The 18,438-nt window shown below is 43.7% G+C and overlaps 1 protein-coding gene across 1 annotated transcript in view; it reads left to right on the forward strand.

The window, feature by feature from the left end:
• Nucleotides 1–18,438, forward strand: part of KIAA0319 (KIAA0319 ortholog) — an 81,767-nt gene that overhangs the window by 26,064 nt on the left and 37,265 nt on the right. Inside the window, exons 3-6 of the mRNA XM_054020904.1 lie at nucleotides 9,409–10,184; nucleotides 11,260–11,455; nucleotides 14,954–15,058; nucleotides 17,651–17,748. Of these exons, the coding sequence (XP_053876879.1) occupies nucleotides 9,409–10,184; nucleotides 11,260–11,455; nucleotides 14,954–15,058; nucleotides 17,651–17,748 (1,175 nt within the window). The remainder of the gene's footprint in view (nucleotides 1–9,408; nucleotides 10,185–11,259; nucleotides 11,456–14,953; nucleotides 15,059–17,650; nucleotides 17,749–18,438) is intronic.

Here is an 18,438-nt window from a genome sequence, read left to right on the forward strand (position 1 = left end):
CAACTATACGTACAATATGATGGGGGCTAATTTAGCTACAACGAATCAGGAAAAAGATCTTGGAGTCATCGCGGATAGTTCTCTGAAGACATCCACGCAGGGTGCAGAGGCAGTCAAAAAAGCAAACAGGATGTTAGGAATGATTAAAAAGGGGATAGAGAATAAGATGGAGAATATATTATTGCCCTTATATAAATCGATGGTACACCCACATCTTGAATACTGCGTACAGATGTGATCTCCTCATCTCAAAAAAGATATACTGGCACTATAAAAGGTTCAGAGAAGGGCAACTAAAATGATTAAGGGTTTGGAACGGGTCCCATATGAGGAGAGATTAAAGAGGCTAGGACTTTTCAGCTTGGAAAAGAGGAGACTAAAGGGGGATATGATAGAGGTATATAAAATCATGAGTGATGTGGAGAAAGTAAATAAGGAAAAGTTATTTACTTATTCCCATAATACACGAACTAGGGGCCACCAAATGAAATTAATGGGCAGCAGGTTTAAAACAAATAAAAGGAAGTTCTTCTTCACACAGCATACAGTCAGCTTGTGGAACTCCTTGCCAGAGGAGGTTGTGAAGGCTAGGACTATAACAGGGTTTAAAAGAGAACTAGATAAATTCATGGAGGTTAAGTCGATTAATGGCTATTAGCCAGGATGGGTAAGGAATGGTGTCCCTAGCCTCTGTTTGTCAGAGGGTGGAGATAGATGGCAGGAGAGAGATCACTTGATCATTATCTGTTAGGTTCACTCCCTCTGGGGCACCTGGCATTGGCCACTGTCGGTAGACAGGATACTGGACTAGATGGACCTTTGGTCTGACCCAGTATGGCTGTTCTTATGCTCAGTCTCCAGGAGATGGGACTGCTTTGAGCTGTTCCCCTAAGATCTCCTCTGCCACAGCCAATTCTGACTGGCTATGGTGAGGCCAGGGCCAAGAATGCTGGAGAGGGAGTAAGTGGGATGGAGGGGAATCTCAGAGCATCAGCTTGACATCAAATCAGTTTCTTAAAGGGACAGGGGTTAAAATTGACCTGCTCTTCCTTGTCAGTGGTTCCCCATTGCAGACCTTAACGGCTGGATTAATTCCATCTGTTATTTCTCACTTAAAATACAGAAAACCCTCCTGCTGCACAGCTTACTGTTAGACCCAATGACCAAACCAGTCCATGTGCACTGTCATCGTAATCATGCAAGGGCTTCCATCTACCCTATAAACAACCCTGATGACTCCCAATATATTACCATGTAATCACCAGGCCACACACAATTTTGTGCCTAATAAATTACCACAATCTCCATGCCATTCATGCCTCAGTTGGCCTATAAACCTGACAGTGAGAGAATAGGAAGCCTCAGTTTTTGTTGGAATCCTTCTGCCCAGTTCAGGTGTGCTGTCCCATGCTGCTCAGGTAGAAAGATCGTTGTTATGATTTCAGGCAGTGAAGGCAGAGAAGTAAAGCAGGAAGTGTGTGGCACAGGGGAACCTTGCAGCTCAAAGAGGGGCTTGGGGGATTCCTTGTAAGAAATAACTTTACAAAGTGACTGTAAAAATGGTGCCTTTTTACTCAGCAGATCTGCTCCCTCCTGCACATGTATGAAGAGCTAAGTCTGCTGACTTTAGTGGGGGGAAAATTGTATTTATTAATTTGTCCTAAAGTTAGCCCAAAACAGCTCTGGGAGTGTGAGTTTATTCTTTACTGGTTTACACATTATCAACAGAATTATTAACATCTGTGATAGGGCCACTTGTGCAACTCCATTATCTCCAAATTATGTCCTCACTTATGCCTGTGTAAGCCTGCTGTAGGTATAAGGTAGCACAGATGTAGGTGTATTTGGCCTACAGAACCTTTACTGCTGGTAACGCTGCATGAGCCAGAAAGCTCACAGCATGACTTTGCAGCGCTGGCAATTAGGAAAACCATCTTTTTAACTGTAAACTGAGCACACATGATCTGCAAGTCATTCAGGCACTCTAAATGTAAAACTGCTTGATGCTGTTTTTGCACAGTCACTTTCCAGACTGGAATGGCATGTTACTTTCTGACCGCAATTGATTGTAGGCACAGTTTTTTAAAAACTGCTTAATTTTATGCCTGCAGTCAATTGGGGTCACAGTTTTGCAGGCACAAGTGTTAAAACGTGACCATCTAAGTACCTAATTTTTCAGGAAGTTTCTCACAAATCAGATAGACAGACATCAAAATTCTCTCACTTGGGAACACTATGGAGTGCAGATGGGAAAACTGGAAATCAGACTGAGTTGCCTTTTGAAAGCAGGGTTTTCATATCCCAGCTGAAACCAACCAACCAAGAAATGTAGTGCTGAGGCTGAAACTTCATCCCTGCATCATCCAGTTGTGCCCAGTTACTTCTCCAGACTCTACAGTGGGCCAGTTGGTGCTCCTGCTGAAGCCGGTGGAAAAGCTTCCATTGACTTCATGGGGCTTTGGCTTAGGCCCCGTGGGCTCAATTATTTCTTGCAGGAGTGATGCATATCACTGCATCTCTTGAAAAATCCGCTCCCGTGCATCCATATGGAAGGGCAGCAGCTGACTTTCCAAGACACTCCGGCCAGGTCTACAATATAAACTTACATGGGTATAACTGTGTCGCTCAGGGGTGTGAAAAATTCACACCCATGAGCAACGCAGTTATACTGACCTAACCCCTGGCATAGACAGCGCTATGTCAACCAGAGGGCTTCTCCCATCGATATAGCTAGCGTCTCTCGTAGAGGTGGGCTAACTCTGCTGACGGGAGAAGCATCTTCACTGTAGTGCTACAGTGGCACAGCTGAACTGTTGCATCTTTTTAAGTGTAGAGCTTCCCTCGGTGATGCGTGTTGCTCAATGCTGGGCGCCATTGAACTTCTTGAGCTGATTTTCCAATGGTCAGATTTGACACAGTTTTTGTTTGTTTGTTTGTTTTGTTTTTTGGCCAGATTTGACATTTGCGGGAGCTTGGGGTACTCGGCATATCTGAAAATCTAGCTACTTACCTGTGCTGTAATGCTTAGACATAACAAGGTGAATGCCTACTTATGCAGGGGAAATTGTAAAAGATCTAAAACATAGGTGTTCAACCTGGGGGCTGTGAACAGGTCCAGGAGGGTTGTTGCTAATCTTCCTTTCTGAATGAATGAATTAGAAGCGGTCCTGAAACTTCTACTTTTGTGACATGGAGACACCATAAAAAAAAAGGTTGAGAATCACTGATCTGAAACAACTACCAAGATTGAACTATATTTTGACAGGTAAAACTGATCCATGCTGTACCTATTCTGTGGGTAAATGGAGGACTTCAATCTGTCGGAATGTCAATCCACCACGTTGCATCAGCATGAAGTTCACTTATAAAAATATAGGCCGCGGTTTTCAAAAGTGACTAGTGATAGGAGAGGCAGTAGAGCCTAGTGGCTAGATCAATGGTCTGGGACTCAGGAGACCTGGATTCTGTTTTCAGCTCTGCCACTGATCTGCTTTGTGATGTTGGGTAAGTCACCTCACCTCTTCGTGCCTCAGTTTCCTCCACCAGTAAAGTGAGGGAAGTGATGCTGATCTCCTGGGTAAAATGCTGATGACCAGTGCTATATAAGGGCTGCATGTCATTATTGGTGTTACTGTTTGGGTTGCCTGAATATTTGGGTGCCCATCTTGAGAAACCTTAAAGGCACCTGATTCACAGAAAGTGCTGATCATCCAAGTAACTAGTAGTTTTTGAAAGTTTGGGCTTTATACCTATTTTTAATGAAGGGTTGTTTACTTCTTATTGTACACGAACCTGAGGCACACTTTTGTGTTACCCTACAAGCGGTTTTGTTGTTTGTTCAAGTTCCTGTTTATTCTGCTTTTATTGAAGTGGATAAATATGTCTAAATCACACAGCAGTTAAACTGGTCTCCTACCTCCCAGGCCTCTCCTTTACCCATGAGCTCCTGCGTCTGCCCTGTCAGAAGCTGGGTTGCACATTTAAAGTACTGATTTATGGTAAGTGTTTTCATAGACCTCTGCAACAGCATCCCTGATATTCTCAGAGGTGAATGGGAATGTGGAGGAACTAATTATAGTGTACTTGGTGTGGGAGAGAAGAATGAAAATAAGAGTGTCTCCTGGGGTGCTGATAAGCTAAAGAATCGCACACTGTTGTAATGATGTTGTACAGGAGCTGTTATTTTACGTTCATGTTCCCTTGAATAGAGGTCTTGCTGGAAGTGTCAAATACAGGCACAAACAAAACCCCAGCACTGTATTAAACTGTCTAGCTGTAGTCAGAAAAGTGCTGCTGTAAATATGACAGGGAGGCATTTATGCTCTATTAGTACCTTATTAAATGTTGTCCATTTGCAAGTCAAAAGATTTATTTTTCCTCTCAAAGTGCCAGCACTGCAAACTCAGGGCCAAATCCTGCCTTGCCATCTCTCTGTCATGCTGTGGGGGGAACAGTAACAGTCGAGCAGAGGGTCTGTCTGCCCAAAGGCCGGTGCTGACTGGGGATACCATACTTTGCAGTGCACCTTATCCTTGCTCGTTCACTAGTCTAGCAGAGTAGGATTTGATCCTTAGCTTGAATGTCAGATCCCTGGTTGTTTTCTTTCTGACTCTTTTACCATCACCAGTGATAAAGATTCTGTCATCAGAACTCGGCTGACGCTTTTGTCAATGATGCATGAGGCAGAGTAGAATCCAGCTCACTCTTCCAAAATTGTGTGAGTTCTGCAGCACTAACCATAACATCTTGGTTTCATCAGTTAAGTCAGGAAATCTGACTCAAAACCATGTTAATAAGAATGTGTGCCATTTTTACATAGCAACTGGATTTTTGAGGAGACTATTTATACAAATAATCAAATCTGAAGAGGAATTTTTTTACACTGGAGCAAACTTGAAACATAATTCCTTTTACAAAAAGTAATTGACTGAACTAAGTATTGTCTGTATTTCTGCTCAATTGAAAATCGTCCCGTCCCCCCCCCACACTTCATCCTACAACGATGTCATAATCCTGCATTCATGACCTAATAGTCTCTTGTTATGGAAATAACTGTGATGTCACACATGCAGCTCGTGATGTCACAGCAAGATCCAGTAGTAAAGAAATGTTGTGTTGGAAGGAGCAAGCTCCTGGGAGGAAGCAGGAGCTAATGATTAAAGCAGGGGACTAGGAGTCAGATTAGATCACCTTGGTATCTGAGCACCATCATGTGGTTCATTAAGTGATGTGACTAACATCTGACATATGTGGCGCTTTCCTTCTTTCTTACCGGAATGAAAATGTGTGTGTTACTTTTTGAATTTGATTTTAAAAAGTATGTGTCACACTGTCTGGAGTGGTGCAGGACCATGCCTGGGTGACTGCCAACATCAGGGTGGACTATCAAAAGCAGGGAAGACACCCCAAACGAGTTGTATGTTCTATAACTAGATTTCACGAACCAAGTAACAAATGTGAACTCCTGAAGCACTCTAACAGTCTTACAGTGGAGTCAGACAATTCTCTTGGGCACTTCAGTCTATCTTGCTACCCAGGGGGAGGAGGGGTGGCTGAGTGGGGGTGCAGGGACACATGGGGATGGGGGAGAAGGGGGTGGCTGAGTGGGGATGCAGGGACACATGGTGATGGGGGAGGGAGAGGCAGCTGAGTAAGGGTTCATGGCCACATGGAAACAGGGGAAGGGTGGTGCAGGGACAATTGGGGATGGGGGCAGATGTACCTGATTGAATGGGAGAGGCTAGGGGTCAGCCAGGATCTACATGGGTGAGGCTCCCAGCCTCCCTAATAATTTCTCCTTTCCCTCCCCCCCCCCCAAGCCCCCTGTGTTCCGTAGTTCTCCTACCCACACCCAACAACCCTCCAGGTTCACTCCCAGGCTCCTACCCACCAATTACTTCCCTTTCCTTCAGCTCCTCTGTTACCTCTGACTCCCCCAAGCTTTTGCACTGCTTCTGATGGATGCTTGAAATATGTTTCTGTTCTGTAGTTTAAATGAAGTATTACTCAAAGTTTTGTATTAATATGCCTAGTAAGGAATCTATTTGTCAAAAAAAAAAAAAAAAATTTCCTGAATCTTTTTTGGTTGTCTGTATTGTTACAGACCTACTCGCTGACTGGTATTTGGAAATAAATTACCAAAATTGAAACTGGCATGATTATATTGGCAAATAAAATATGCAAAATTCTAAAATATCATGTACAGAACTTTTAAGTTTTTGGTGCAGATTTCTCCTAGGAGGAGGAGTTGTAGTAACCTGTCCACACTGAATGCCTCTCAGGCTAACCCAGGTTGACCCTGGGAATCCCTGCTTTTGTTTCCTAACTCCAGTCCTTTGAGAGTCCAAACAGCAAAGAGATGAAGAATTTTCATGTCAGCTCTAAGAACAGGAGTACTTGAGGCACCTTAGAGACTAACAAATTTATTTGAGCATAAGCTTTTGTGGGCTACAGCCCACTTCATCGGATGCATAGAATGGAACATATAGTGAGGAGATATATATACACAGAAAACATGAAAAGGTCGGAGTTGGCCAATCAACTCTAAGAAGCTAATTAATTAAGATGAACTGTTGTCAGCAGGAGAAAAAAAAACTTTTGTAGTGATAATCAAGATAGCCCATTTAAGACAGTTTGACAAGAAGCTGTGAGGATACATGGGGAAATAGATTCAATGTGTATAATGGCTCAGCCATTCCCAGTCTCTATTTAAGCCTAAATTGATTGTATCTAGTTTGCATATCACTTCAAGTTCAGCAGTTTCTCGTTGGAGTCTTTTTGAAGCTTTTCTGTTGCAAAATTGCCACCTTTAAATCTGTTACTGAATGGCCAGAGAGGTTGAAGTGTTCTCCTACTGGTTTTTGAATGTTATGATTCCTGATGTCAGATTTGTGTCCATTTATTCTTTTGCGTAGAGACTGTCCGGTTTGGCCAATGTACATGGCAGAGTGGCATTGCTGGCACATGATGGCATATATCACATTGGTAGATGTGCAGGTGAATGAGCCCCTGATGGTGTGGCTGATGTGATTAGGTCCTATGATGGTGTCACTTGAATAGATATGTGGACAGAGTTGGCATCGGGCTTTGTTGCAAGGACAGGTTCCTGGGTTAGTGTTTTTGTTCTGTGGTGTGTGGTTGCTGGTGAGTATTTGCTTCAGGTTGGAGGGCTGTCTGTAAGCGAGGACAGGTCTGTCTCCCAAGATCTGTGAGAGTGAGGGATCATCTTTCAGGCTACTTTGTAGATCTTTGATGTGATAGAGAGGTTTTAGTTGGGGGCTGAAGGTAATGGCTAGTGGCGTTCTGTTATTTTCTTTGTTGGGCCTGTCTTGTAGTAGGTGACTTCTGGGTACTGTAAATCTGTTTTTTCACTTCAGCAGGTGGGTATTGTAGTTTTAAGAATGCTTGATAGAGATCTTGTAGGTGTTTGTCTCTGTCTGAGGGATTGGAGCAAATGTGGTTGTATCTTAGAGCTTGGCTGTAGACAATGGATCGTGCGGTGTGTCCTGGATGGAAGCTGGAGGCATGTAGGTAAGTATAGCGGTCAGTAGGTTTCCGGTATAGGGTGGTGTTTATGTGACCATCGCTTATTAGCACAGTAGCATCAAGGAAATGGACTGCTTGTGTGGATTGGTCTAGGCTGAGGTTGATGGTGGGATGGAAATTATTGAAATCATGGTGGAATTCCTCAAGGGCTTCTTTTCCATGGGTCCAGATGATGATGTCATCAATGTAGTGCAAGTAGAATAGGGGCATTAGGGGACGAGAGCTACGTCAGCGTTGTTCTAAGTCAGCCATAAAAATGTTCGCATACTGTGGGGCCATGCGGGTACCCATAGCAGTGCCACTGACTCGAAGGTATATATTGTCCCCAAATGTGAAATAGTTGTGGGTGAGGACAAAGTCGCAAAGTTCAGCCACCAGGTTTGCCGTGACATTATTGGGGATACTGTTCCTGACAGCTTGTAGTCCATCTTTGTGTGGAATGTTGGTGTAGAGGGCTTCTACATCCATAGTGGCCAGGATGGCGTTTTCTGGAAGATCACCGATGGATTGTAGTTTCCTCAGGAAGTCAGTGGTGTCTCAAAGATAGCTGGGAGTGCTGGTAGCGTAGGGCCTGAGGAGAGAGTCCACATAGCCAGACAGTCCTGCCGGTAGGGTGCCAATGCCTGAGATGATGGGGCGTCCATGATTTCCAGGTTTATGGATCTTGCGTAGCAAATAGAATACCCCTGGTCAGGATTCTAGGCATGTGTCTCTACGGATCTGTTCCTGTGCTCTTTCAGGGAGTTTCTTGAGCAGATGGTGTAGTTTCTTTTGGTAATCCTCAGTGGGATAAGAGGATAATGGCCTGTAGAATGTGGTGTTAGAGAGCTGCCTAGCAGCCTCTTGTTCATATTCCAACTTATTCATGATGACGGCAGCACCTCCTTTGTCAGCCTTTTTGATTATGATGTCAGAGTTGTTCCTGAGGCTGTTGATGGCATTGTGTTCAGCACGGCTGAGGTTATGGGGCAAGTGATGCTGTTTTTCCACAATTTCAGCCCGTGCACGTCGACGGAAGTTCTCTATTTCCTTCTTCCAGAATTCAAGCTAATGGGACGAGCTTCCTTGCATGTAGCACCTTCCCAGGTGAGAGGGCCATTAACCCAGCCTTTGTATGGTGATGTTTCACAATGGCCCACTTAGTTTTGATAGTCCTCCTTGATGGGCGGTGAACCACTCCTTCTGCCTGGGTTCACAAGTTCAGAGCAGGCATTTTTACAGTTCTAAAGCAAAAGTTACATACTGCCGTATAGCATGGGATACAGACATTACAAGTAAAATTAATGCAGACGGCAACTTACAAGCATTTTATATCTCCTAAAGACTGAATACATCTTACAAGTCTAACACCTGTCTTGAACAATACTAACATACATGTGAGCTGGTCTGGTTTCCAGCTCTGAATTTGTCAGTGCTCAGCCGATGACTACAGCCTTGGCAAAAGTTGGCATCTGGTCTACTAGTGTCACAACATGTATGTTGTGCTATCAGGGTTCTTATGTTCCCTGCTCTGCTACTAGCTTGCTGTAGGATGTTCGGTGAGTCATGTAACGTCTTTGCCTAGCATCTGTATTTGTAAAATGGGATAAGAGATACTTTGTAAGAAGCTTTGAGACCATCGGATGAGAAATGCTACCTGAGTGTAAAATATTATTCTTAATGCACACACACATCTTCAAGAATTAGCAAACCTTGTAAGAAAAATAATGGCAAAATTTGTGCATGGTAAAAGGATTTATAATTAATCTTAATATGGCTTACATTTTTGCCCTTTTGTATGAAAAGTCCCTCCAAGGCACGATGGTAACTTATACAGCTGTGTGATTGTAGTTCTTTGCCTAACATCAGCGTATGGTGTTTCAGGGTATTTCTGTGAGCAGTGCACGGAAGGAGCCACATACTCGGACGCAGTGATATCTCCTAATTTAGACACCACTAAAATCATGAGAGTTCCCCATGCCATGTCGATGTCAGACTGCACAGCGGCTTGCTGCGATCTTTCGGGTTGTGACTTGTCCTGGATGTTTGAACGGCGCTGCTACATTGTGAACTGCCAGCATAAAGAAAATTGTGAACCCAAGAAAATTGAAACAGTGAAGTCTTACCTTACGTTTGTACTTAGGCCTTCTCAGAGGCCAGGTGCATTGCTAGGGTATGGACAGGTGCTGCCAAATATGGTTCACTCTGTGGGACTACAGGGTGAGCCCTCTGAGGAAGTGAGTAACCTGAAGGAGCTGTCTTTGCTGAGTAAAGACCACAGCTTTGAGGAGATACCTGAATACACTGGTGACTACAGGGACTTGGAACAGGACCCCTTTCAACTGAGCATCAAGCACAAACAGAAAGAGAGCACTGATTACATGGACTGGGGCCTCATGGTGGCCAGTGAAAATGGCTTCAACTCTACAGTAGCTGATACCGAAGACGACCATGAGGATTTGGCTGAAAAGCAGAGGGAAGGCAGTAGACTGGAAAATCTCATGACTAAAAGTGGGTCCAATTCAAACTCTGTTTCTATTGAACACGCCAAGGAGAAGCTGCCATCTCTCGCTGAGATGACACCATTCCCAGTGGAGTCCACTGAAAGCAAAGCAGCTAGACAACCACCTGTACAAGCCAGTGACAACCTGGGGAAAGAGGTAGGGCTGCCTCAAGATCCCAGAAGTAGTAGTGAAGTGTGCACCATAATGTTTTGCTTTGTAGGCCCTTTTCAAATCAAAATAGATTAATATAGTATCCCTAGAGGAAATCAGTGTTTCGTTGTCCACTACTATCATGTGACAGTATAAGAAAATACTGTGCTCTTTACAAACAAACAGCCCTTCTCCTGGCTAACGTAATTGCAATGCAATGCAATGCGACTTAGATTAAGGGAAGGCACTCAGATAGCTATCAGACAATGAGGCGTAAAGCTTCTGGTAGTTGGGTATAGGGATTCCATCCATTGTCGGCATGGATCTGGGTTACAATGTGTCTGTGTGGTATTCTGGCTTTCCGGCCTTCAAAATGCATCTTCCTTTAACAGCTCCACATGCCACGTGCATTCTAATGTGCGCTAAGGCAATGTGGTCTAGGGGAGTATGCACAGGGTGGGGACTCAGAAATTCCTGCGTTTGAATCCAGGCCGTGGGACTGCGTCAGTGTGTGGCCTTGCCCAAGTTATTTCAAGTCCCGGCCTCTGTTCAATAAAATAAGTCAGTGTAATGGGTATACTAATACTTTCCTATGTCCTTGGTGTGTTGTGGTGATTTATTATTAGTTGTGTAGTGCTTTGAATATGTAAAGCACCATATAAATGCTAAGTATTATTAACGGACATTAAAAGTAACAGGAAACACTGCTTTTAACCCTAGAAGATCAGTGTTCAGGTACTTATGAGTAGATAAGGATCGTTACCCACAAAAGTGGACACACCCCCTGCCCTGAAAAGCTTAGTCTTAAATTAAAACTAGACACAAGTGAATGTGACAAACTATATGTTAATAGCCATATCTTTGAATTGTTCTGCATGTGGAAACTCCTGTTGAGGTTGAAAGCAGTTTCTTAAAAATATGCTGGGAGAATATGGGCCTTCATTGGTAATGTTTTTCTTCATGGTCAGGATATCCCAATGACACACATTGCTGGGCTCAGTTTATGCATTATAAATAATGTATATCTGAATAGGAAAAATGATTGATTCATAATAATTTTACCCTTACTTTCCCCTTATAGGTTCTAACACCTTCCCATAATCCTCCTTCAGACAATCTGGAATCTACCCAAGCTATTGCAGAGAGAACTCAATTCCCAACAGCAGCCCCCTGGAGTCTGACACAAGATGGGATCACACCACTTCCAGCTAGTTCTGTCATCTCTCAGGCCACTGTCATGCAGCAGGTCCCATCTCCCACCACTGCTGCTAAAGCAGGTAACTTTTTTCTTCAAGGCAGAACTTTTAAAAATAAAATGAGAACTGTTGACTCCTCCTAAGGCAAATAGCCCTACTCTGATTCCCAGACAGTGCTGACACTGAGCGCCATGTTGGTGGCTCCAGTCATTTCTGATTACCAACTTCAATGGGGCAGTGCAGGTTTTTACCAAAACACAGCTTATCAGCACTTTAAGATGGTGACACAGGTTGCATGGGAAAACCCCCCTGAAAACCAGAGTTCATTGGTTTATCTTTGGCAATGGATAGTATGGAAATGCTTAGAAGGCGCTCTCAGTTGAGAAGGACTGGCTGTGAAATGAGCCTCCAGAGGCGAGCAGGCTAATTTAGAGTCTCGCTACTTTTACAGCGTGCTGCAATCCTGGCCCTGTTTGATTAAAGCTTTCTCACTCTGGGTATATCTAAACTGCACTCTGAGCCAGGTCCTGGGAGACCCAGACTTTTGGACAAAGTGTTTCCAAGTCCCCACTTCGTTGTCCTCATTGCATTGTAAGCCTGGGCTTACAGTTGCTGGAACCGGGTCTCACAGCCATGTTATCACGTCCATACTGCACTACTCAGCCCTTCTGACTCAGGTATGTGGCTTGAGCTGCATCCACGCTGCAAAACGACAGGCTTGGACCCAAGTCACAACAGTACTTGGGCTCTGACCCACTCCCCAGCAGTGCCCTAGGACCCAGTCCTGAGTGTTTGCTGACCTGAGTCAGATTGGTTTGCTTGTGGGCAGCAGTGGGGCTTGGACTCAAACCTGAGTCAGAGCCCAGACTTAATATGCAGTGTAGTCATTTACTCCCTACCTGCTATGGAGATGACGATGATGATGTCAGTGTGCAAATATATTTCCAAAAGTCAGTGTTTTGCTCAACTGTTAGAGGGCAAAACTTGAATTCAGCATGGAGGAGACTGGGAAGAAGGGGAAAGCCTGAATGTGTGCTGTTTGCTCCACTCTGCTCATGAGAGTGCCTGGCAGAAGAGCCCTGCACATCTCAGTAGAGCCATCAGGGCAGGGATTTTTGCAGAATTTCTCTCTTGAGCCAAGCGTAGCCGGCCTGGACCCAAACCTGCAGGAACGCAGGACCCTGAAGCAGGTGTCAGTCTCCCCTACCATGACAAAGGAAAAAAAGGGACAAAGGGGCCTCCTGAGCAATGGGATGAGCCCCACCTCAGACAATGGTGTGTGGCTTCAACCACAGGCCAGGCAGCTTTTTCCCTGCTCCCTCCTGCCTCTCCTCAGTAGCATCCAAGGGAGGGAGAGGGCTGAAGAAGACTCAAAATGGGACTTGGGAGAAGTCAAGGGGCAGGTAGCACTGAACCTCCCTCCCCCTAGTGTTTCCTCAGAGCTGCATCTTTACTTCATCCTTTTAAGATTAATCAAGTGCTGCCATGGAACCACAATGTGGTTCTTAACACACTGACTTTGCATCCCTTTGAGCCCCTCAGGAAGGTATCCCTGTATTTCCTCTCCACCAAGGATGCCTTCCTGATAGACATCACCTCCACCCAGAGAGTGTAGAGTCTGGGGCTTCACCTATTGAGAAGCAATATAGCACATTCTACAATGAAAAGGTGGTTTTCAAAAAGACCCAGCCTGTATCAGAAAAACTAACTCAGGTTTTCAGAACTGAAGAAATTGTGATCCTGTCCACCCAAGAGAGAAGCTCTGGCATACATTGGATGCTCGTGGAGACCTCAGCTCTAAATCAATTGCATACAGGCCTTTTGCAAGTTCAGTGCTTGATCTGCTCTCTATCATCCAAAGAAAAGAGAGCATCAAAATCTACTATTTCAAGATGGTTGGGATAGTGCATATATGAAGCCTTTCAGACAAGAACATCTCCAGCAACCAGCATCAAAGCCCACTTGCTCAGAGTGGTAGGAGCTTCCTGGGCTGAGAGATCTTCTGCACCAGATGATGAGGTCTGCTGGGCATACCTGCTCAAAATGTACAGACGACATTTGGGCATCAGCAAATGCAGCCTCTGGTAGCAGGGTGCTCCAGGCTGCGGTCTCTGAGTAGTGGGGAAGGATTATAAATCCCTAGGTATATATAGTTCTGTTTGACTGAACCCTGCCTGAAAGTGCACTGCTATATAAATCCCATTGGTTAAAGGATCTGTGGACCTTGTAGATTGAAGAGTGGTTTGAAGGAAGAGAGGAAGAACTCTTTGTGGCCAAGAAGTGGAAGACTGTTCCTAGTGGGAGGGCAGCATGAAATAAGATGCAAAGCATACGGTCACCTTTTAGCCAAGCTGTGTTTTTCCATGTTCTCCTGCTATTTCCATGGACTTTGAAAATGTGACGCTATGAGTAACCTATTAATCATGTCAATTGCGGCATCATGCCAACCTGTAAAAAGTACACAATTGGTGGAAAAGCGAGCTCCTATTGCATTAGTAAGTGTTGTTGTGTTACTTTATTTGGTATAATCTTTTTTAGTTCTGACTCGGCTGGTTGTGATTTCTTTGGAATGCTTCCAAGAAGCATTAGAAACTGTTCAGAAGCCTGTTATCAGAATCACTGAGAGTTGTTTGACTGATGACTCAAACGCATTTGATTGAATTTAGGGCTGAATTGTGCCTTTAAGCACAACAGACACAGTTGGGTTTGGTGGTCTGTGTAGAGCTATAGAGGCAGAGCAGATGCAATCAGAGGCATCCTGCAGGAAAAAGAGTGCCTCAGGGCATGCTAGGGAGAGTGCATGCAGCAGTAGCACTTACCTGTAAAAAAAAAAAAAAAAAAAGTCAGCACTGACCTCCGGGTGCTAGCAGGTCTGCAGGAACTGACTTCTCTGAGTCTGCCTGGCTATGCCTCTCAAGATTTAGACTGCTTCTTAATTTGCTAACTGGTTCCTGGTCTGTATTCTGGAAGCATCATGTATGGGGCGTTTGGAGGATGCTTCCTTTACTTTCTTCTTTCTGTAGTGCACATTTACAGGGTTAGCCAAAATGTGGCCCTTAGTTTGCTGCGTATGTTCCCTCTATAGGCATCTGATGGAAATGGAAAGCTAGTGACTGGGAAACTTGAGGAAAAACTACATATAGATTGAATGCAGCCATGGTCAGGTTCTCATACATGTCCTTTCTAATTCACCACTGTTACCTTTTAGTGTCCCAAATTTCCATACTTTTATTAAGGAAAAACACATTGGTACTGTGGGGAGGAAATTATGATTTTTATGTGTTCAAAGCAAAATGAATATACATGGTATACTCATGTAAAAATCACAAACATCGATTTTAAAACAAAAATGAGTTAATTCTGATTTCATCTTCAGGGGGAGTCAATCTCAAGTGTAGGCTGGTGAGAGAAGATTAAGCCGTAATCAAATTTATCAAGAAAATGTAACTCTTCCCCATCTTTCCCCAGAAAGTTGTCACATGATGTATAATAAATATGCAATCCCTATTACAATTTCTTTTTCAAATCAGTTTCCCCTTATTCTGTTTTTTAAAAATGCAATGCTTTCATCTTCTTCAGATCCAGTAAAAGAACTCGTGGTGTCAGCTGGAGATAATTTACAGGTGACTCTACCAAAAAACGAAGTTGAACTGAATGCCTTTGTTGTGCCACCACCCCCAACAGGTGAATTTAACAATCTTTTCAAACAAGGAGACATAAAATAATGATACATCAACACAGTTTGGCGCTGAGGCTGTACGTACAGCCACAGCTAGGAGGGGATCTAGGGGGCAGAACTTCCCCTTCTAATCTGCGGAGACAGTTCTCTGTGGCACCAGCTGCAGAGGGGCATTTCAAAGGGGTTTTTAGAGATTAATGGAGGAATGGAAAACCTGTCTTATGAAAGGAGACTCAAAGAGCTTGGCTTGTTTAGCCTAACCAAAAGAAGGCTGAGGGGAGATATGATTGCTCTCTGTAAATACATCAGAGGGATAAATACCAGGGAGGGAGAGGAATTATTTAAGCTCAGTACCAATGTGGACACAAGAACAAATGGATATAAACTGGCCATCAGGAAGTTTAGATTTGAAATTAGACAAAGGTTTCTAACCATCAGAGGAGTGGGGGAGCAGTGGGGGCAAAAGACATCTGGCTTCAAGACTAAGCTTGATACGTTTATGGAGGGGATAGTATGATGGGATAGCCTAATTTTGGCAATTAATTGATCTTTGACTATTAGCGTAAATATGCCTGATGGGATGTTAGGTGGGGTGGGATCTGAGTTATTACAGAGAATTCTTTCTTGGGTGTCTGGCTGGTGAGTCTTGCCCATGTGCTCAGAGTTTAGCTGATTGCCATATTTGGGGTCAGGAAGGAATTTTCCTCCAGGTCAGATTGGCAGAGGCCCTGGGGGTTTTTCGCCTTCATCTACAGTGTGGGGCATGGGTCACTTGCTGGAGGATTCTCTGCACCTTGAAGTCTTTAAACCATGATTTGAGGACTTCTAGCCTATGTCTGAGCTATTGGGGGTTTGTTACAGGAGTGGGTGGGTGAGATTCTGTGGCCTGCGTTATGCAGGAGGTCAGACTAGATGATCGTAATGGTCCCATCTGACCTTAACGTTTATGACTCTGATTAGTGGGTGTGTTTTTTGTGTTGAGCATACAGATTAATTAACCATCTCCTCTTCTGGAGCTACACTGATTTACACTAGGGAGGATCTGGACTAATATGTCCACTTACACTGTCTGCTGGAAACAAATTTAGGCTGAGAACACTAAGCTGAACTTTTCTTAATGCTGTTGGCTCCTGGTGCAAAGAATGAAATCTTTGTGCATGAGTGTTTAGCACCAGGACAGTTCAGGAGCTGGTGTCAGTGACCGTGAGGAGAGTAAGTACTCATGCTAAAATGCCTGCAGAATCCCTTAATTTGCATCCCTCTTCACCCACCACCGTTCATATCACTGAGTTACAGCATGTTGCAGCAGCTTGACACGTACTGTATGGAGCAATGATTCAAATCAGACTCAAACATCAGAAGTTGGGTCCCAGAAGGATTTGAGCTGGTACCAGTGCTGTTCAACCTATTCATAAATGATCTGGAAAAAGGGATAAGAGTGAGGTGTCAAAATTTGCAGATGATACAAATTACCCAGGATAGTTAAGCCCAAAGCTGACTGTAAAGAATTACAAAGGGATCTCACAAGACTTGATGACTGCCATTTTCCTGCCCAATGTTGATAAATGCAAGGTAATGCACATTGGAAAACATAATCCTAACTATCCATACAAAATGATGGGATCTAAATTAGCTATTGCCATTCAAGAAACACATCTTGGAGTTATTGTGGATAGTTCTCTGAAATCATTTGCTGAATGTGCAACAGGAGTCAAAAAAGCTAACAATGTTGGGAACCATTAGGAAAGGGCTAGATAATAAGGCAGACAATATTATAATGCCACACTATAAATCTATGGTACACCCACATCTTGAATACTGAGTGCAGTTCTGGTCATCCCATTTCAAAAAAGATATATTAGAATTGGGAAAAGTACAGAAAAGGGCAACAAAATTGATCAGGGTATGGAACAGTTTCCATATGAGGAGAGATTTAAAAAGACTGGGGCTGGTCAGCTTAGAAAAAGCCGACTAAAGGAGGATATGGGAGAGGTCTATAAAATCATGAATGATGTGGAGAAAGTGAATAGAAAAGTGCTATTTACGCCCTTCACATAACACAAGAACCAGGGGTCACCCAATGAAATTAATATGCAACAGGTTTAAAACAAAAGGAAGTACTTCTTCACAAAACATGCAGTCAACCTGTGAAACTCGTTGCCAGAGGATGCTGTGAAGTCCAAAAGTATAACTGAGTTCAAAAAAGAATTAGATAAGTTCATGGGGGATAGTCAATCAATGGCTATTAGCTAAGATGGTCCGGGACGCAACCCCATGCTCTGGGTATTCCTGTGCCTCTGAGCGCCAGAAGCTGGGGCTGGATGACAGTGGATGGATCTCTCGCTAATTGCCCTGTTCTGTTCACTGTCTCTGAAGCATCCAGCATCGGCCACGGTCTGAAGACAGAATACTGAGCTAAGTGGACCATTGGTCTGACCCTGTATAGTCGTTCTTATGTTTTTATTAAGTCATTGCTTCTGACTATATTATTTTGCATTGTAGACATTCAACCTCATTTCATTGTTTCCCCATGTGTCTGTATAGTTGTTTAAATGGAAGGCAAGGCTAATAAGTACTGTACCATTTTTCACTCCCAGAAACAGCCTACAGCTATGAGTGGAGCTTGATCAGTCACCCTGCTGACTATGAGGGTGAAATGGAGCGGAAGCGTACACGGACACTGAAACTTTCTCAAGTAAGCGAGATTGGGTCATTACAAAACCTAAGCCTAATTTCCCCAATACTAATTTCCCCCTACTATTACTCCTACCTTCTTGTCAACTGTCTGAAATGGGCTACTCTCATTACCACTTCAAAAGATATTTTTCCTCCTTTGGTATCCTGCTATTAACTGAATTGTCTCGTTAGACTGACCTCACACTTGGTAAGGCAACTCGCATCTTCTCATGTAGTTATACCTGCTCTGTATTTTCCACTCCATGCATCTGATGAAGTGGGTTCTAGCCCACAAAAGCTTATGCCCAAATACATTTGTTAGCCTCTAAGGTGCCACAAGGACTCCTCATTGTTTTCACTCTCATAACCGCTGCATGAGATTTTTTCAGTCTGCATTGGAGGCATCTTTGATTTGGTCTGAGTACTTCAGTTGCGCTTCCCTCAGCATGTTACCAGATTGGCTTTAGGATTGTTGGTTTATAAATCAATTCTAACTGCTATCCAAAAAGCTACATCCTCAGCTAATGTGAATCAGGAGAGCTCTGCTGAAGACCATGGAGCTGTTACATGTTCAGTTTACATCAGCTGAGGATCTGGCCTAACATTCCTCAACAGAAAGAAAAAGTTGGTGAGCTATAGCGTTAGAGTGAAATGGGACCCTCCTGTCCTTCTAATTTATATGTTATGCATCCCAGAGAAGTTTATTCTT

Source organism: Malaclemys terrapin, chromosome 2 (assembly GCF_027887155.1).
Source record: "Malaclemys terrapin pileata isolate rMalTer1 chromosome 2, rMalTer1.hap1, whole genome shotgun sequence".
NCBI classification, from domain to species: domain Eukaryota; kingdom Metazoa; phylum Chordata; order Testudines; family Emydidae; genus Malaclemys; species Malaclemys terrapin.